Genomic DNA, 21433 nt, shown 5'->3' with positions numbered 1-21433 from the left:
GGCAACGCATCGAGCAACGCATCAAGCGCGATGCATATATAATGCATCGCGAACGCACCAAAATTACTTAGCATAGGTATCTCGAGCTCGCCGGTGCTTCGTCGTAACGCGCATTTCCTCAGATATGAAACTTAGTAGATGTGACAGGCAGGTAAGGTATCCCGTAAGGGTACCTATCCCCTATTTATCCAGGCATTGCCCACTACATATAGTGGTTAAAATGAAATTAAGTCGTGATTCGAATAAGTTAACTATCCGATCGCGATATTATTGGGTATGGAGTAGATCTTCCCGGGCATCACTCCTACTGCTAGTAGAATAGGTACCTCGTGTAATACATTGCTGTCGCCTGGCCTAGTATGAGTGAGCCACCTTGAAAGAGACAGTAGAAGCGGACATTATGTGGACCTTGGTGAGTAACCTCTTCATTTATTTAATAAGGTAATTTTTCCCATACTTACGAGTATTGAGAAGTAATCTCTTTCTTCGTAAGTATGTAAAATTAGGGTTTATTATCATCCCTGCTTAATTCATCACCTTCGATTACAATAATACTTTAGCGTATTATAACTTAATTCATTAGCGCGAGACGCATAATATGGACCGGTGTCCATATTAATGATGTAAAATTATGTAAATTCTTTTATATCTTGATTCACCTGACATGATCGAATTATAATAATAAATCAATTAGACACGTTGTATCGTATTGGTGTTATTGTTATTACATCGGATCATAAATGCATATAGTATTTCTGCATGATTTCTGAGCTCTCCGACACCCATAGACTAGCCAGGTATAGGGAAATATTAACTACTTACGTAGTAATATTTAGCCTTCTCCCCTCAGTAATATTTCTAATAATATTCTCTTCCATAGTCATTCTAGAATTAACTATATCAATTTTCAACAATATCATTCAATTCCTGGAAGAAAAAAAAGAAATTTCGAATTAAAAAGACAATTTCATTTTATTTTGAATGAGAAAGTAATTTTTTCAGCGGAAAATGAGAATTTTTAGTGAAAACATGTCAAACATTGGTTAGCAAGATTTGTCCATTTGGGCATTTCCGCGGGAAAACGTAGTTTTGGTTGAAAAAAATGACCATTTCTGGTAAAAAAAACACAATACTTGATTTTTTGGTGGGGGGGGGGGGGGGAGAATGTGACCAGGTCCTCGGGAAAACATGATATTCTTAGGAGAACATGACACAGTTTTTTTAGTGAAGAAAAAAATATGGGTGGGGGGCAAGGGATGAGCCTCCGCGAATAATTTCTTTAAGAACTGTGAATAATTTTTCCCAATAAGCTGGCGCCCCCTGGAAACAGTAGTTAGTTTAACTACTGGCCAATCATCCCATCACCGGTCGAACATGCACCCTACATTAGGGTTAAAATGGCCCTTCTGATCATGTGCATAAATACAGAGGGCCTGTCAGAGCCAAAGGAAGTTATATTAGCTGAAATGGTCAAGAACCTGAACATAGATGTGATTGTCATTCAAGAAACACACAGGTGCAGAGGAAGCCGGAAGCCAAAAATTGAAAGAATAAACCTTATTATTGATAAACCCTATGAGAAATATGGAAGTGCCATACTAGTAAAGCCAAACATGGAGATAAAAAGTACTTCATTGTCTGATGGAAATAATGTTAGTGGTGTCGATTAAAAATTGATTTAATCGATTTAATCGAACATTGATAAAATCAGACCCAAATAATCGATTTTTTGCCGATTTTTTGATTTGTCGATTTTTTTGATTCCAATTTTATTTTTACAACAATCGATTATTTCGATTCAAAAAATACGAGAGAATTATGTAATTGAAAATGATCTGAAAAAAGACAAAAACTCTGAAATATTGTCAATAATTCTGCAAAAATTGAAAAATCGATAAAATTTACACTGGAAATTGCAGTTTTTTTATTGATGTAAATTCGCTGTTGAAAACTCTAGAAATTTCAAAACACAATCATTCAAGAAATCATTTAAAAAAATACGAAAAAAAATCGGAAATCGGAAAAAATCGATTATACAGAATCAATTATTTTTGGACCGATTTTTTTGAAAACGATTTTTTCAAAAAATTGAAAATCGATTTTCAAAATTGATGTTTTTTTCAAACAATTGACACCACTAAATGATATTGAGATTCTAACAATCAACATGGGAGACTGCTTAATCTCATCAGTCTCATATAAACCATCAAATGTAGAATTTACAAGGAAAGAAAACAGCAATGTCCCACCCATAGAAACAAGAATAATAGTTGGAGACTTCAACAGCCATAGTGTAAGCTGGGGAGCAAGTGATATCGCAGAATCTAGACTGAAAAATGGCGGGAATCAGTAGAGAATCTAGATTTCTGCAAAGATAGCTGAAGGGCTTAGCAACGAAGCACGGAAATGCAAAGTTGGCTAAGTGCCAAAAACGTTTTTTTACAGGAGAGTGTAAATACGCGCTCGCATAACACGTACCTCTTATGGCAAGTGCTATCTCTCAGTGTTCAATAGTATAACTTGGAGATGTGTTTTCCCTAATGTGAAGCTAGGATCACATGTGTGACAACACTTAGTACACATTGCACTGAAAAAAAACATTTTGAAAAATTGGCACTTAGCCAACTTTGCATTTCCGTGCTTCACTATTGAAAAGACTTGATGGAGGTAAGACCGAACAGAGTGATTTCACCCAGGTTACAGCTAACCGCATAGTCCATCAACTACTCCTGAATGGCAAGACTGATAATAAAAGCAGCTGAATGAAAGTGGAAAGATGCATGGATGTGGAAGTGAATAACTTTGCCACACCAATTACCAACAAAGAAATGAAGTCTGCAATCAAATTGTCCAAAAATAAGACGGGCTGCTGATGTGGATAACCTGTATACTGAACAGATTAAACTCTTTGGACCAAAGGCAATAAATTGGATCCAAAAAGTGTTTAATGCCTACATAGAAACTTCAAGAATGTCAAGACTATGGCGACAGGCACATTTTATTGCATTACAGAAACCAGGCAAGGATGTAAATGACCCAAAGAGTTACAGGTCTATCTCCCTGCTGTGTCACCTATACAAGATTTTCGAAAGAGTAATTCTGAATTGCATGGCTGATTGAATAAATGAGGGACTGATCAGACAGCAGGCTGGATTTAGACCAGGCAAATTATGCACTGGTCAGATATTACACCTAACACAGCACATTGAAGATGGGTTTGAAAAGAAGAAAGTCACTGGCGTAGTGTTTGTTGACCTCACAGTAGCTTTAAACACAGTGTACCACAGACTACTCTAGTATAAGGTGTACTAACTTACAAAGGATTTTAAATATATATAGTCAATATGTTGATGAAAGACCGACGATTCTATGTGACACTCAATAGTAAAAACAGCACCTGGAGGCAGCAAAATAACAGATTGCCTCAGGGTAATGTTTTGTCACCAATTCTCTTCAACATTTACAAAAACAACCAACCAATTGGGCCAGATACTAACCACTTTCTGTATGCATATGATCTTGCACTAACTGGCCAACATAATACGTTTGCAAAGCGATAATTTTAGGTGAAAAAAGGAGCAGCAGAATAAAGCCAAAACTCGACTTACAGCTCCCTAAATTAATTTCTATGCTTTCTGGATAAATTTAAAACTACTGGCGAGATCAAAAATCACACTCGAGGCTTCAGAGTGGTCCAAAATAAAGAAATCCTACACCCAGGAATAAGTTAGAACCCTGTGTACGCTGTTTGAAAACCCATATCGGAGGTGTTTGCCTGGAAATCTTTCCAATTCTGAATAAACTCGGTAAGGAAGTCAAAAATAATCCAGAATTTGATTCCTATAGCTACTTAAGGTGATTTAACGAGTCTTCTGGAGAAATTGAAAACTGCGCTGGAGGTTCCAGAACAGCTGAAAATGGTGTAATTTGGTTCGGGAGAGTTGATATTGGTTTCAAGAACTGATTTCTGAAGTAGAATCGATTCGAATAGTGAATCGTGATAACTTTCAAATGAAGTCAGCTAGGAAAACAATGAAAAAAAAACATCTGCAGATGATTTTTCTTCATGTACTAGCATTTGAATCGAACGGCGTATTTACCATCTGCGTAATAAAATAATTCATCGTAGGTACCTATTTTAAAATTTCATACCATTAAATGAATTTGTATTGCACCTTCGGCAGTTATTGAAACAAATGGCTGTTATTACCACACACACGCTTTCAATTTAAAAAAAAAAAAACCATAACACCTGATGAAAAAACGATTCGCCACCTGTACAATTTTGGCCAAAAAAAGAATACTGAAAAAAAATTGACTCGAACCAAACCATAACTTGATTCTAAATACGTTTTAGATTTTGTACCGATAACTAAATCATACCAGTACGACAGAATTTGCAGCTATGAAAACAAATAGCAATCAGCACGTATTTATTTTTTAATCATTATGTGAAAAACAAAGCCGAATACGTACGATAGTAAATGAAATAAAATAGCAATGTCGAACAGACGAATGATCATTCATTGCCCATCTTTGGGAAACCAGATTACAAGAATTTGATTAAGTATACTGCACAAGTTCGAGATGGAATTTAAAGTGATCGGTGTTTACTTCATGTTATTATCGTACCTTATTCTAAGTGCATTCGGTAAAGAGAGTAAATTGAAAATCACCGAACTGGAATTTGAAGTTTTCAAAGGGTAAGTTAGCTCATGTACCTCACGAAAAACAAAAATCAAAATGTGTTCAAAAAGCAAGACAGAACCGCCAGGGAGTCTACCACAATTTGATACTCAAAAATTTGCTACTTTTCGCGACTTTTTTCCAGTACCTTACCCCTCTTCTCTTTTTTAACGAAAAAAAAACTGGGTTTCCAATAAAGTTCACACTTTTTTCAGGGAGTTTTTGGCCAATTTTCAATATGTAGTTCAGTAGTTCCCATGTGACATAAAAAAAGATAGGTAGTAGGTACCTGGAAGATTTTTAGCGACTTTTTGATGATTTTTGGTGAAATCCAAATACGAACCTTCAACTGATGAAAAATTGATCACCATCACCCAAATGATTTTTTTTTCAGGGTGGACCCTTGTGGAAGTTTCGAACTTATGCAAGACGCGTGCTATAAGCTCGCTAAGCCGAGAAGAAGTAAAGCACCATATGAACCTAGACGATGCAAAATTCCATTTGCTAAGGATTATCCATTTTGCAACACTGAATATGTTTCATTAGAATTGAATTGTGGCGGAGGAACAACTACACTGCCAACCCAAATGCTCTTTTGTTCGTGGGATGACAAAACATTTTATTATTTAGGTAAGGGTCAAGCTTCAGATCATGTGATGAGTTATGAAGACGACCCTTCCAGTGATATTTATCTACCTTATCAAGATTCATTTTATAAATTAAAGAATAAATTAACATCGGAGTGAACACCTCTGAAAATTAATTATTATTATCTTCTATAATGTGTAGGTAATTTTAGTTCAATACTCAAACTCATCATCTATGTACGTTGATAAAAAAATTATAACATTGAAATAGGTTCTGGTTTTCAATTTATTAAAAGTTGCAACTATTTTGAAATGTGGCAACAAGGGTGAAAATGTTTGCAATTTCTGGTTTTAAAAAATAAATAAATGACATGAAATTTAAAAAAAATGAAAAAAAACAACATTTTCTTACTGCAAAAAGCGAGCTTGTGGTTGCTTTCTTTAGAAAAAAGGACTTTTTGATAATTTCTGGTAAAAAAAAGTGAAACTCCATGGACAATTTTTGATAAAAGTGAGATTTTTTGTAATTTTTTGCTTAAAAAAAAACCAATAAGATTTAACCAATTCACTAAAAAGCAACATTTTTGAAAAAATAAGAATTTTTGAAAAAAGCAAGACTTTGACAATTTTAGCAAACCCCAATACCTTTTAGGGACTTCTGAAAAACAGCGAAACTTCGGAATTATTCTTGAGAAAGAAGTGAGGCTTCTCAAAATTTTTGCTAAAAAGCGAGAATTTTTTGTCAAAAAGCAAAACTTTAACAATTTTAGCGAAAAGCAGGATCTTTCAGTTAGTGGCACAAAATATGATATCATTTCAGGACAATTTTTGAAAAAAATGTGAGACTTACTGAAATTTCCAGTCAAAAAACGACACTTTTTAAACACAATTTTGTCATTTTTGAAAAAGCAAAAATTTACAACAATTTTGGCGAAAAGCAATATACTGACAATTTTAGCAAAAGGAAGAGCTTTTAGACAATTTTTGGCAAACAAGGCACTATGGGCCAGGAGACCCCCTAAAACGCGCGTAATTCAATATTTTATCCCAGTATAGATATATATAAGAAAAAGTCATTGATCCTTATGTTTTTGAGGTCGTAGAATCCGAATTTGGCAAAAAAAAATTTCGTGGGGTGGGGGGGTGAGGCGTTAGAGGGGGGAGAAATGAAAAATTTGTGCATATCAACGTGCGATACATCGATATGTATGTTTTTGAGGTCGCAGAATCCGAATCTGATGATATTTTTTTCGTTTAGGTGGGGGGTGAGGCGTTGGAGGGGGAGAAATGAAAAATTTGAGCATATCAACGTTCGATACATCGATATGTATGTTTTTGAGGTCGTAGAATCCGAATTTGGTAATATTTTTTTGGTGGGGTGGAGGGGTGAAGCGTTAGAGGGAGGAGAAATGAAAATTGTTTTTTCCAGAATTAATTTTTCAAAGTGACCGTTTTTTACATGACGTTGATTTTCGTGTTTCTATGAAAACTATCGAATTCCGTCGAATTCCGCGTACTTTTCGACTTGGGCAGGTTCAGTAGTATGTACGGAATAGGAATGCATGATTTTTGGGTGCCCCCAGGTGCCCCGAGGTTTTTTGAACATATCAACGTTTGATACATCGAAATGCATGTTTTTGAGGTCGTACAATCCGAATTCGATTTTTTTTTTGGTTGGGGGGTGTAGGGGGGATGAAGCATGTAGGAAGAGAAAAATTCACGTGTGTGCGTTTGGAGCGATTTTCATCAAAATTATGTATTTTTGAAAACTAAAAATCATAAAAAACCTCGGGGCACCTGGGGGCACCCAAAAATCATGCATTCCTATTCCGTACATACTACTGAACCTGTCCAAGTCGAAAAGTACGCGGAATTCGACGGAATTCGATAGTTTTCATAGAAACACGAAAATCAACGTCATGTAAAAAACGGTCACTTTGAAAAATTAATTCTGGAAAAAACAATTTTCATTTCTCCTCCCTCTAACGCTTCACCCCTCCACCCCACCAAAAAAATATTACCAAATTCGGATTCTACGACCTCAAAAACATACATATCGATGTATCGAACGTTGATATGCTCAAATTTTTCATTTCTCCCCCTCCAACGCCTCACCCCCCACCTAAACGAAAAAAATATCATCAGATTCGGATTCTGCGACCTCAAAAACATACATATCGATGTATCGCACGTTGATATGCACAAATTTTTCATTTCTCCCCCCTCTGACGCCTCACCCCCCCCCACCCCACGAAATTTTTTTTTGCCAAATTCGGATTCTACGACCTCAAAAACATAAGGATCAATGACTTTTTCTTATATATATCTATACTGGGATAAAATATTGAATTACGCGCGTTTTAGGGGGTCTCCTGGCCCACAGTGCAAGGTGGCCTTTTGGAAAATTTTTGTAAAAAAGGGAAGACTTTTTGGAATCTTTGAAAAAGTGATATTTTTCAGCAATTATCTAGTTGCAACTTTTTGTAAAAAGCAGAACTTTTCAGAAATTTCGGCAAAAAATGATTTTTTTTGTATGTACTTTTTGTCAGAAAGAAAAAGAAAACGAAATTTCTGAAAGTGAATTTTTTTAGAAAATTGGCTATAAAGAGATATTTTTTGCAAAAAGCAAACCTTGCAAAAAAAGTGCAATCTTTTAACATTTTTATAATTAAAAAAAAAAAGCTAACTTTTGATGGAGGATTTTTGGCAAGAGCAAGACTTTGACAGTTTTAACAGAAAGCACGACTTTTTGGGAGTGATAGGCAAAATTTGATACATTTTTAGAATTTCTGGTAAAAAAAGTTGTACGTTCGGATCATTATAGAGAAATATGAAACTACTTAGCATGTTTGCTTGTTTTTTTTTGGCTCAAAATCCAGAATTTTTGTCAAAATTTAAAAACCAAAATTTTGAAAATTTTAGCAAAAATCTCGACAATTTTTGGAATTTTTAGGAGTATAAGTAAGGCAAGATTTCTCCATCGATTAATCAGTTTGCAATTTTTGTTAAAATGGTAAGAATTTTTTGCAACTTTATTGTATTAAAATTCAACCTTTTTGGGAGGAGGGGAGAGGGGTGGGAAATTGTATATGGAAAGCGAGACTTGTACTATTTTAGCAAAAAAGCGAGGATTTTTGACAGTTTTTGCAAACAAGCGACCATTTTTAGCAATTCCTTGCCAAAAAACAACACCTTTTGGCAATTTTGACAATATACATATAACCCAGACTTTTTACTATATTCGACAGAAAGTCAATTCTTGATAATTGATAGTGCATACTTTTGTAAATTATTCACTCGATTGAGTTACTTTTAAAAACTTTAGTAACTGAATTACTACTTTAAAAGTAATTAGGTATGAGCCCTGAAATACTGGTAGTTTTCAAAATTGTGGTAACTTTAGGGATCAGTCCTAATTTTCAGTTCGTTCGGTACATTCTCGTGAGGTTTGGCTCTTGGAGCATTATTTAGTCTTATCTCGCACCTGATGAAGGCACTGTGTACCGAAACGTTGTGTTTTCTATGCTTTTAACGTAATAATAAATACCTATATTCAATCGAGTTATAATGTGTCATTTCGAATTTTATTTTACCTATTTTGATTATTTTTTTGGACTAGATTTCCTCTAAAGCACCTCAATTGCAAATAAACTCTTCAAACAGGAGCAGAATAAGCCGGGACTCTTCCACACTTTCTGGAGAGATTCCAAAATGACTGAAAGCAAAGGGATTTTTTTTAGAGGGTAGGGGTAAATATTATAGTTTCAGAAATATTTCTGAAATTAGATCCATTCGATAGCAGAGCTTGATGATTTTCAAACGATCACCATTCGTATTAAAACAGTATGCAAATGCACCAATAAATGAAAAAAAAATCTATTTGGCAAACAAAATGCACAACGAATTATCACCTGCGCAATTAAATAATTCATCGTACCTATAATTATTTGAAATTCCATATCTACCATTTTCATGAATTTGTACGGCAACTTCGACAATTACATATTTACACAAATGGCCATTACCTACCACACAGTTGTTTTCAATTTTTATAAAAAGCTTCAACACCTGATGGAAAAACGATTATAAATGGTGCAGTAATCGCCATCTGCATATTTTCGCTCAAAAAAAAAAGAAAATTCAGAAAAAATTTGTCCACTCGAGCTTGATTTTACACACGGACTAGATTTTGAATCAATTAGTAAATCATACTAGCATGACAGAATTTGCAGCTACGAAAACAATCAGCAATCGGTAGGTACCAGTTTTATTTTTTAATGATAATGTGAAAAAAAAAACTTGCGTCAAAGGTGCATAGTAAAACGATTATATAATGAAATGGAAGAGAAAATTTTACGCAGAGATCATTCGACGCTCATCTTGGTGAAATTCGAATTTGATTTTTAACTAATATACGCAAGTTCGATATGACATTAAAAATGATCGGTGTAACTATATTTCATGTTATCGTACCTTATTCTAAGTGTGTCCTGTAAGAAGAGTAAATCGAAAATCACTGAAGACCAATTTAATGATTTCAAAGGGTAAGATGGCTTACGTAGCACCTTATAACTTTACCTACTTATAATTTTCGGTTCACTCCCAACTCCAACGAAAAAAAATCAAAATTTGTTCAAAAAGTAAGACAAAACCTCCTTTTGGATAATACGAAAAGATACATATCAGGTGGTTTCGAGCCATTTTGGGAGAACCATTGCGAATTTCTGTACTTTTTAAAACATTAATTGCAATTTATGCAATTTATGCAATTCGATCAATTCGATCATGGACCCCCAAGTGATGAAAAATTGATAACCTTCACTCTTAATTCTTCTTTTCCAGGGTGGACCCTTGTGAAAATGTCGAACGTATGAAAGACGTGTGTAATAAGGTCGTCGAACTACCGAAAGGTGAATGCAAAACTACATTTGCAAAGGGTTATCCATCATGCGAATCCTGTTATATTTCATTACGCCAGAACTGCGGCAAAGGTGGAACTACAGTGCCAACCAACATACTGTTTTGTTCGTGGGATAACAAATCATTTTACCTTTTTGGTAAGGGTCAAGCTCCAAATCAAGTGATGAGTTATGTACGAGAAGATGAAAGTGTCGACTACATTTTTTTGTAGCTTACGAAGAACACTCATATAATCCAAAGAATTAACGAATTTTTAAAAGTTGAACTAATAAGTATTTTGAAAGTTTTTTGATAAAAAATCCAGATGTGACAATAAAGTAAGAATTTTTAGATTTATAATGTAAAAAAAAAAATGCTGACTGCAAAAAGCGAAACTCTATGATAACTTTTTTAGGATAAAAGTCTCCAGAACGAACTGGGTGGGGTAACAAATCGCAGATTAAACTACTTACCTATACAATTGAAATTGAATAAAATTGTCATAGAAAGATAATTTGCAATGTTCAATTGTTCATGCAAACTAAATAGAAAATTTGGCTATTGATAGCAATGAAACTGAAGCATACAGGGTGCCCAGAAATATCATGGACCCCTAAAAAAAATGTCTGCCAAAAATTTCCATTGGTCACAGTGAATGATAATAATGATAGCACATGATTGGTTGTTGAACTGAGGTGATGCAGATGGCGGACTGGGTCGGTTCGGGGCCCCTGGCGGATGCACCGAATGAGGCCCCCAAAACTTTTCCCCTCCCCTCTTAAGAATCCTTCTCGTTCTGTTTTTTTCCAGGAAGTTGTACGATTGATTTTTGCTTTTGTCTTAGACTCTTTGTATTCAGTATAGCAAAAAGGAAATTTTCTGGGGAGTGGGGGAGGACGACAAATTTGCCATAAGAAAAAAATAGATACCAAGTTTTTAAAGTGAAACAAAAGATGAAATGACAATTTTGTCAATTGATAAAATTCGCATTTGAGCTTATGAAAAATTCTTATTTTCCCTTTTGAGGTTATGGAAGTTTCAAAAATGGATTTTTTTAAAAATTTAGAATTTTAGAATTTGAATGTACATACTAAAATTGAAAATGTAGATTTTTAAATGAAAGAAAATAGTCGGGAGGCCCGCATGAAGATCAATTGCACCCCCTGGCGATCCTCCGGGAAAACTTTTTTCTTAACTAAGGAACATTTCTAGCCCTTGTCGTCAAAAAAAAGTGGCCCTACTTACAAAATGGCGGCCATTTTGAATGACAGGTCAACCAAAATCATAGATTTTGCGTGAGGTAGATCGAAAGAGCTGGCAAAAATTCATCACCTGTCAAAATTTCAAGTGCTAAAGTGCCTTTTTCGATTTTTGGTGAATTTTCAAAAATCAAATTTTGGCCAAAATGTGAGAAAAAAATCAAAATTTTACCAAATTGACCTGGAAAGCTGAAATTTGAGATATGCCCTATTTTCAACCTGCCAAATCGATTGGAAACTGTTTTAACCCGTTTTGAGCAGTTCTGGAGCCTCCAGCAGATTTTTGAAACTCGAAATTCCCACAAAATTTCATCTAATGGAGGTGGAAATTTCAATACCCTATGAAGTCGACTGCACGTAAATTTCAAGTCGTTTTGGAGCCTCCAGTGATTTTTTAAAAATCACTGTAGCCTCCAGCAAATTTTTGAAACTTGAAATTTCCCAAAAATTTTATAAAATGGAGATGGAAAGCTGAAAATAACTATGCACTCCAATTTTAACACCCTCTGAATAGAGCGGGCAAATAGCGGTTTTAAAAAGGAAAAAATTGGCACATCAATTTTTTCTTCGGGAATGTGTTCGGATGGACCCTCTGAACCACCAAAAAAAAGCCGACTCTCCTATCCCTGGAGGAAAATTTTTTAGGGGGCTGAAACCGGTTCCGATTCACGTTTTTTGCGTTTTTCTCCGTAAATATTAGGTTTTTGAGAAAAACTACCATGACGAAAAATGTTCCCCTTTCAATTCTCGACAATTTGATGCTACGCTCGATACCCATTGCTCAAGGGGGGTGTCCAAAAAAAGGGGTGGAAAGAGTAGGTGTTTCAAAAAAGGTCAGTCCAATAAATTAATCAAAATTACCACTTAAAATCATTCGTTTTGGCTCAAATTTTTTTTACAAAGTCTACTCACCCAACTACTAATCAAACTATCATTGGTTTGTCTTCAACCCTCCTCGGGGGTTCGTGAGGGTTGCTTGATTTTTCAAGTAACACACTACTGAATCATATATTTGAAAAACAAATCTGGACGTGCGATACATCGAATAGTATGTTTTCGAGGTCGCTGAATACGAATATGAACTCATTTTTTGCATACAACCCCTGAAAGCCCTTCTGTGCCCCAAAATGAGGGTCAAAATTTTGAAAAATCGTGAAAAATCGAGTGATATATCGAATGGTACGTTTTCGAGGTCGCCGAGTGCGAATATGAACTTATTTTTTGGGTCCCACCCCCCAATGTCTTTCTGTGCCCCAAAATGAGGGTGAAAATGTTGAAAAATCGTGAAAAGTCGAGTGATATATCGAATTGCATGTTTTAAAAGTCGCTGAGCACGAATATGGACTTATTTTCTGGGCCCAACCCCGCACAGCTCCCAACTGCCCCAAAAAAAGGCCAAAATTTTGAAAAAATATGAAAAGTCGAGTGACATATTGAATGGTATGTTTTTGAAATCGCTGAGTACGAATATGAACTTATTTTTTGCCTACAGCCCTCAAAGCCCCTCTGTGCCTCAAAATTAAGGTCAAAATTTTGACTCGTGAAAAGTCGACAGATATATCGAATGGTATGTTTTTTTTTTAAAAAATACGAACTACTGATTTTCGATGTTTTCTTCCATAAAAAAAAAATGATTTCATTTTGTTTTCGATTGGTAGCCAATACAGTAGACTCCCGATTATCCGACCTAATCGGGGGTGTAAGGTGGGTCGGATATCAAAAAAGTCAGATAATCCAAAATTGATGTTTTAATCGTAAAAATGAAGTGCATAAGCTTGAGACGACAAGCTTTCATTCAGAAAATCAAGTTTTGGCTCAAAACAGGAACAAAGAATCGAAAAAATAACTAATGAACAAAAATAATGTACTTTTGTACATAAAAAACAATGAAATACTGACTCAAATTATAATTTTTGGAGATAAGTTGGATCAATTTCAAGGAAAATAACACCGTTAGAATACAAAATGCTGAATACTGCATTATTATTTACACTCCAAAATCAAAAATTAGATGTTTTTTGGATTATCCGACCTTGGTGGGTCGGATAATGCGAAAAGTAAGTCGGATAAATTCGTACCGGATAACCTGAAAGTCGGATAATTGGAAAAATGAAATCGAAAACTTTACAGGAAAACAATCGAAATGAGAAAACACTGAGATAGACAAGAAGATTCACATCTTACCTATGTACTAAAGACATTGAGGATAGTTTTGTGGCGTTAGTAGGACGTTTGAATAGTAAAATGAGTGAAATAATAAAAATGAGTCTGTAGTCGTATTCAGCGATCTTGAAAACATACTATTCGACGTATTACACGTTTTTTGGTGACTTTTCGAAATTTTATCCTATTTAGGGGGCGTAAGGGGATTTTGAGGGATCGTAAGTAGAGCAGGAAAAAAGTGCATATTCCAGTTCAGTGTCTCGAAAACATACAAATCGATATATCACTCGACTATTCACGATTTTTCAAAATTTTGACCTTAATTTTGAGGCACAGAGGGGCTTTGAGGGGCTGTAGGCAAAAATAAGTTCATATTCGTACTCAGCGATTTCAAAAACATACCATTCAATATGTCACTCGACTTTTCATATTTTTTCAAAATTTTGGCCTTTTTTTGGGGCAGTTGGGAGCTGTGCGGGGTTGGGCCCAGAAAATAAGTCCATATTCGTGCTCAGCGACTTTTAAAACATGCAATTCGATATATCACTCGACTTTTCACGATTTTTCAACATTTTCACCCTCATTTTGGGGCACAGAGGGACATTGGGGGGTGGGACCCAAAAAATAAGTTCATATTCGCACTCGGCGACCTCGAAAACGTACCATTCGATATATCACTCGATTTTTCACGATTTTTCAAAATTTTGACCCCCATTTTGGGGCACAGAAGGGCTTTCAGGGGTTGTATGCAAAAAATGAGTTCATATTCGTATTCAGCGACCTCGAAAACATACTATTCGATGTATCGCACGTCCAGATTTGTTTTTCAAATATATGATTCAGTAGTGTGTTACTTGAAAAATCAAGCAACCCTCACGAACCCCCGAGGAGGGTTGAAGACAAACCAATGATAGTTTGATTAGTAGTTGGGTGAGTAGACTTTGTAAAAAAAATTTGAGCCAAAACGAATGATTTTAAGTGGTAATTTTGATTAATTTATTGGACTGACCTTTTTTGAAACACCTACTCTTTCCACCCCTTTTTTTGGACACCCCCCTTGAGCAATGGGTATCGAGCGTAGCATCAAATTGTCGAGAATTGAAAGGGGAACATTTTTCGTCATGGTAGTTTTTCTCAAAAACCTAATATTTACGGAGAAAAACGCAAAAAACGTGAATCGGAACCGGTTTCAGCCCCCTAAAAAATTTTCCTCCAGGGATAGGAGAGTCGGCTTTTTTTTGGTGGTTCAGAGGGTCCATCCGAACACATTCCCGAAGAAAAAATTGATGTGCCAATTTTTTCCTTTTTGCCGCTGCTTTTTTACGTTATTTTCCCGCTCTAGAAGACGACTTCAGGTGGGTTCAAGTAATTTTGGAGCCTCCAGTAAATTTTTGAAAGGTTTCATGGCGTTTTTAGGAGAATTAAAATTTCTAAAAAGTAGCCGGAAGCTTCAAAACCACTTGAAACCAACATGCAGTCGACTTCATATTATATTGAAATTAGTTTTCAGAGTAAATTTTGGCTTTCTAACCTAATTTGATGGAATTTCCCAAAATTTCAAGTTTCAAAAATCTACTGGAGGCTCCAGTAATTTTCAAAAAATCGCTGGAGGCTCCAAAGCGACTTGAAATTTATGTGCAATCGACTTCATAATCTGCTGGAGGCTCCAGAACTGCTCAAAACGGTTTGAAACAGTTTCCAATCGATTTGGCAGGGTTGAAAATAGGGTATATCCCAAATTTCAGCTTTCCAGGTCAATTTGGTAAAATTTTGATTTTTTTCTCACATTTTGGCCTAAATTGTTTTTTGAAAATTCACCAAAAATCGAAAAAGGCACTTTAGCACTTGAAATTTTGACAATGATGAATTTTTGCCAGCTCTTTTGATCTACCTCTGTACGGTTTAAAAAATTGTATGCTAGTCCCATGTTGGAACCCAAAATCTGCGATTTCGGCTGACTTGTCAATCAAAATGGCCGCCATTTTGTAAGTAGGGCCACTTTTTTTTTGAGGACAAGGGCAAGAAATATTCCTTAGGACTCCCTCTTCGAGAAAAAAGTTGTCCCGGGATCGGAGGGGGGGGGGTTGCAATTGATCTTTATGTGGGGTGTTCGATTAAAAGAAAATTGGCCTGAGCGAAGCGAGGGCAGAAGCCAGCAAAAATTGTTGTTAGTGAAAGTGAAATCATCATCTTTTTTTGGTTAAAACGTGGCCCTGGAGGCCCTTGGTGTCTCGGGGCCCCTGGCGATCGCCAGGTAACATCATAGGCCAGTCCGCCACTGGGTGATAGCATTCCACCAATCATATGCATCTACTTCACGTTGCCAACTTATATTTTTAATGAAAAACTTTCTTTGGGGTTCACGATATTTCTGGGCACCCTGTAGTAGGTAAGTATAGGTAAGGTAGGTATCTACTTTACCTACGAAAGAACAAGCATATGTATGTAGGAATAGACCAATGATGACCATCTTACATTCACAACTAGGAGTAGGTATCTAATGACCTAAAAATATACCTAATGTGAAAACTGAAAATACGTACCTACTCAATTTTAAATTTAGAATCTGATTCCTGAAATTTAGTACCTACCTCGACTTTGAAAAGATTAATTTGGTTCTTGGATTACCTACCTACAGTCATTTATCGACTCAATTTTATGTTTTAATTACTGCGAGCAGATTACGATTATGACTAATAGACGGGTAAGGTACTCAAAAATACATCACGAACTGTTTCAATTCGAAAATTCTTTACCAACGTCTTCGTCAATTCTATATTCCATCACCAATATTTACTTGAGAATTTACTCGATCATTATTAAGCACTCGAGAAATGCAAACGAATACTCGAGATAACGATACAACTGTGTAGTAATCAATTGCTTATTTATTATCCGTGTACTGATAATTCTCATACTAAAACAAACGATTCGATGGCCATCAGGAAACAATCATTATACGACGAGGTAGTTAGTCTCGGAAAAGTCCTGCGAATCTCCTACGAAGTGTAGTTACGTACAGTAGTTCGAACGAAAGATGATTGATAACGTGAACTATTATTATTGAATTTTCTTTCTAAACACGCGAATATACTTGTTAGTTTACGATCAACTTGTGCAACAATTTCTGTTATACGAATGAGACCTCTCAACATTGATTGTATAATAAAGTAGGTAAGTTTAACCGATTACAATTTGATCGATTTCTCCATTCTGCGTTCTCCGGCGAACGTTCAACTTCCAAACACAATACCGGAGTTGTCACAATATTACGATGGCAAGGCGGCGTATGTATTCCATTAGTGAAGAAGGAAACGACGATAACAGTAATTCCGAATTGAGTGATCTTGTTTTCAATTTCGATACGAAGCGAGAAATACACAAGACGAATTCCAGCAACAAGACTAACTGCCAACGGTAATCCAATGATAACTTTCCTCGTAGAAACTTTTCGTGTATGGTAATTAGATGAGTAATGGTAGGATATTGTCCAAGTGTTCACGAATAACATATTATAGCTATTAATTAAATATTTTAAGTTCAATTCGGACTTACATGTTGATGAATTCCGCCGGATTTGACTCCACTGAAAGGCTGCACCGGTGGTTACTCGAAACGCTGATTTCTACAGTCACTAGAGTCACAAACGATATTGTCGAGAGAATTTTGAATTCGAACACGAACTAAACGATATTTGAAAGTATTATTACATAATTAACGAGCATAATTATGAAACACGAACCAAAAAAGGAAAAAAAGACGCGAACAAATTCACCTTTTTTCAAGAAATAGAATGAACTTGTTTACAAAATGGCCGCCTTGTAAACAAATCCTTAGTCGTTCGTTTCATGAATCATGTTGGACGATTCAATTTCCGAACTCAACTCTTTTGGTACGTCACACTTGCTGAAATTCATATTCAGAAACAAGAACGAGCAGTTATGATTTGATGAGTAATTAGCTAATTAACGATCAAATCATTTAATCGAGTTTATATTGAATTAAAAAGTTCAAAAGCTATGAATTGAAACATTATTTTCATGTTTTTTGAATAATTTGAATTTTTTTAATATTTCACGATGCTTTGTTTCGTTTAATGGTGTGAATCACGATGATGACGTCACGAAAACACAATCAAAACAAAAATAATCAAGTTTATTGATAAGAATTTCGAAGAAAACTGGTTCGAATTTTGAGAAAGCTTTTACATTTTTATTCGGTTCCTCCTTTTTACAACAGAATTATAAACTTAATTCATCTCAAGAATATCGCTAGGATAATGACAGACTATCAACAGGTCCTAAGTGCACTGCTACATAAGCGGCAACTCGGCAACTTAGCAACTTCGTTTCGCGTCAGTGGAACGAAAATGATAAGAAGTTGCTCGGTTATTGGCTGGAACTAGCAACCAAATCAAAATTTTTTGATTTGGTTGCCAAGTTGCCAGTTGCTGGTTGCTAGTTAAAATACCTCTGCTTGTGAAATTCATCGACTTATTTTCAGCTTATCTCATCTATCCTAGGTACTCCTTCGTCTACCTCAACCAGATCATTGACTTATTATTCATTTCAGACGAATGCTGAGAAAATGTGGACTCGTCAACGTGCGCAAATTACGTCTAAACAACAGTCGCAAGAAGTTATCGATTCATTTCCAAGACTTATTCACATCTTTGGTGGAAATGCGATGGCGATGGATCTTCATACTATTCACCATCACGAACGTATCGAGCTGCTATCTTTTCGGCGTACTCTGGTGGACAATAGCTTACTATCACGGAGACCTAAAAATGCTCTCGCAGTACACTTCAATCGCTTACAAGTAATATACCTACCTGCCTCAATTTAAACATTAAAAAAAAAACCTTAGGCTATATTTCGCAAGTGGAAAAACTGCATAATTTATAATATTTTTCGCAGCGACACGGATCCTTGCATTTACGGTATAGAAGATCTAGGTACGAGTATTTTATTCTCGATAGAAGTACAAACGACACTCGGATTCGGCAGCCGAGTTCCATCTTCTAAATGCCCCGAAGCGGTGTTTATATTGCAAGTGCAAATTATCTTCGGTACGCTATTAGGCTCTATCTTGTTAGGATTAATTTTCACGAAAGTGGCACGACCGATGGCCAGAAGCAAAGCGATACTTTTCAGGTACGTATACGTGAAGCAATATAAATAATCTAAACACTGTATTGCATTTTGGTGTTTGCGAATTATGTACTAAAATATTTTACGAATGTGTACCTCTTTCCTATATTGTTGTAGCAAAAAAGCGGTCGTTTGCATGAGGGATAACCGTCTATGCATTTTATTCCGAGTAGCGGATGTAAGAAAATCGAAAATACTAGGAGCCAATGTTCGAGCTTACCTATTCAACGACTATACAACGCAGGAAGGTGAGGTGATACGGCGATATCAACGAAAGCTAGAAATTTCGGTCGACCAAGCGGGGTAAATTAATTTCCGAGTTTTATAACAACTATACGAGATAGGTAGATACTCGAATAGTGGTGAAATTTTACCGCAAAATGTTATATTTTCAAGCTCCATTATTACTATTTTTGTACCTAATTAATATTTGTATGTTTTCCTCATCGTTATTGCGATGCTATTCTATGTAGGTAGGTAATACGTACCTAGTAATGTGTTTTTGTTCGCAGCTCGGACGTTATTTTATCGTGGCCGTTAACGGTATGTCACACGATTACATCTCAAAGTCCATTATTCGATATGACTGCTTTGGATATGCTACGATCTGATTTCGAAATCATGATTTCTTTATCCGGAGTAATGGAAACGACCGGTCAAACTTTAGAAGCTAGGACATCGTACGTGCCAAATGAAATCCACTGGGGTCATCGATTTGCTCCGATGATACGTAAAGTCAACGAAGAAGGACGGACTAATTATATTATAGATTATAATAAATTCGATGTGATTGTACCGATCGATACACCTGTCTGTAGTGCTCGTCAAATCGCCGAATATAGTGATCCTAATTCGCCGATGAATTTCATGTTCCATATGGACGATCCACCGTCATCGAAAGTACCTTCATCGACGTTTGACAAAGGTATCGAAAGTTGAGAAATTGACGAATATAGTTACCAGTTGTATTGTACGAGTAATTTTTTTGTACGTAGAGAATAAATATCTTCGAGTAATATATTATTTGTATTGCGAATAACGTCAACGAAACCAATCGTGTTATTTTTTATATAAATTCGAATCGGATGAATAACGAAGCTTATATGATTTTTAAATAAACCCTTGTTACTTAGGTAAGCCTATACGTATGGAACGGATGAAGTACAGGTACTGAGCTGGTTACGAAACGAAATAAATAAGATACAACTCGAATAAACTCATGCTATACGAAGACTCAGCCATTGCATACTGAACGAAATAAGTAGGTATCTGCGAAAGGTTTAGCTTATTAAGCAAACAAAGCTTCGTAGATGGGAATAAATAACCGCAGTAAAAAGAGAACTTATTACTCTAGACTGTTTGGGGGTTTAATACGAAAGTGTAAATTTAAGTTACTACACAGATAGGTAGGTGTTTACTACAAACAAATGTGAATCACGTAAAATTCTCAGTTGTAGATGATACCTTAGAACAAAATATTAATATTTAGAGCAAACATCACGTTTAGAATTAGAATCATGAAAAAACTCAACTTCAACGAAAGTAGGTACCTACGTTTGCGAAGTTGATGTTTTGAATGAATCGTGTTTCGGGAAAGAGTAATTAAAGAGTTTTGATTCGTCATTTTCATTGGAAAATTATGTAAAGAGGTCATTTTAACGACGTGTATGTACTGATTTCTATGAACGTTTAATTAGTGGCAGATCTTAGGAAAAAGGAACGTCACAAGAACTGGAAATTTTTTTTCCTCTCATCTTTATTACGAAGTTGGATTTGATTACTGCAATAGGCAGAATTTTCGAACGAAAACTTTGGGAAATAATTTGTCAAAAATATTGTAGGTAAATCAAATATCAACGAGATGATGAAATTTCAGAAAAGTAGATAGATAAATTTGTCAAAATAAATAGTGTTAGTAATATCTATTATTTATTCAATCTGTTACTTGAGTAACATTCAGAAAACACAGGTGAAGAGGGGTTTAAACCGCTAAAAATTCAATAAATTACATAAATCTGAAAACCTATTTAAACAAAAAAGATGAAATGTTTCATTCATTGTTTTAGATAATTTTCAGTGATTAATGCATTTTCGTCTTTTGACCGTTTTTACGCCATTTTAACATTTTTTCATGCACTTTGGATCAACTTTTATTGAAATTTTATCACTGTTTGGCCATTTTCAGTGATTTTAAAATGGAATTGCTTTTACATAAATTTAACACATTTTTATATCGAACAAAATCGCCAATTTTTTCGAGCTTCAACCACCGTACTCGATGTGTGCACTTGACATAATGTATTACACTACTACCTATATCTACATTCCACATTAATAATAATCTTCCGTCTCTATTATCGAGAAGAATTGAGGAAATTAAGTACGCTAATTGTACTGGGTAAGTGCTGAGCGAAATTCGCGCGAAACAATTTCACACACATCATATCTAAGGTTACTTATCGTTCGATTTAGTTAGTCACAAAAAATACACATGAAATGATACATACAAGTGGGTGCTCACATCAGAGAGATCTTAGCTTGAAAAACTTTTATAGAAATGGAACATTTTAAATGGCCAACAGTACAGCTGAAGTTTCAAACCTCATCCCTCTGCTCCTCATTTCTTCGGTACAAAAATTGGAAAATCTTAAAGTTGAATTTGCAAAACAAAGACCGAAGAAAAAAA

General features: G+C 35.4%; 2 protein-coding genes across 3 annotated transcripts in view; one reads left to right on the top strand and one right to left on the bottom strand.

Annotated features, from left to right (window-relative positions):
* LOC135842269 (frequenin-1) overlaps positions 1–17340 on the bottom strand; it is a 295329-nt gene extending 277989 nt beyond the window's left edge. The window contains exon 1 of the mRNA XM_065359643.1: positions 17150–17340. The gene's annotated coding sequence lies outside the window, so the exon portion shown is untranslated. The remainder of the gene's footprint in view (positions 1–17149) is intronic.
* Positions 16535–19765, top strand: LOC135842267 (ATP-sensitive inward rectifier potassium channel 8-like). Of its 2 annotated transcripts, none has more exons than XM_065359640.1 (5): positions 16535–17011; positions 18167–18415; positions 18514–18750; positions 18865–19050; positions 19260–19765. In XM_065359640.1, the coding sequence occupies exons 1-5, from the start codon at positions 16869–16871 to the stop codon at positions 19684–19686; spliced, it is 1242 nt and encodes a 413-aa protein (XP_065215712.1). In that variant the 5' UTR covers positions 16535–16868; the 3' UTR covers positions 19687–19765. The 2 variants fall into 2 exon arrangements, with proteins under 2 accessions (XP_065215712.1, XP_065215713.1); XM_065359641.1 differs by lacking the exon at positions 16535–17011 and adding an exon at positions 17774–17891.
* Positions 19766–21433: the final 1668 nt, after the last annotated feature.

This window comes from Planococcus citri, chromosome 4 (assembly GCF_950023065.1).
Source record: "Planococcus citri chromosome 4, ihPlaCitr1.1, whole genome shotgun sequence".
NCBI classification, from domain to species: domain Eukaryota; kingdom Metazoa; phylum Arthropoda; class Insecta; order Hemiptera; family Pseudococcidae; genus Planococcus; species Planococcus citri.
Note: the sequence above shows the minus strand (reverse complement) of the source record. Positions and strands in the feature narration are given on the sequence as shown.

Excerpts from the sequence above, each read along its gene's own strand:
- LOC135842267 (XM_065359640.1), top strand. The coding sequence starts at position 16,869 with ATGGCAAGGCGGCGTATGTATTCCATTAGTGAAGAAGGAAACGACGAT. Across the intron at positions 17,012-18,166 it reads AACAAGACTAACTGCCAACG|ACGAATGCTGAGAAAATGTG; the intron begins GTAATCCAATGA and ends TATTCATTTCAG. Across the intron at positions 18,416-18,513 it reads TACACTTCAATCGCTTACAA|CGACACGGATCCTTGCATTT; the intron begins GTAATATACCTA and ends TATTTTTCGCAG.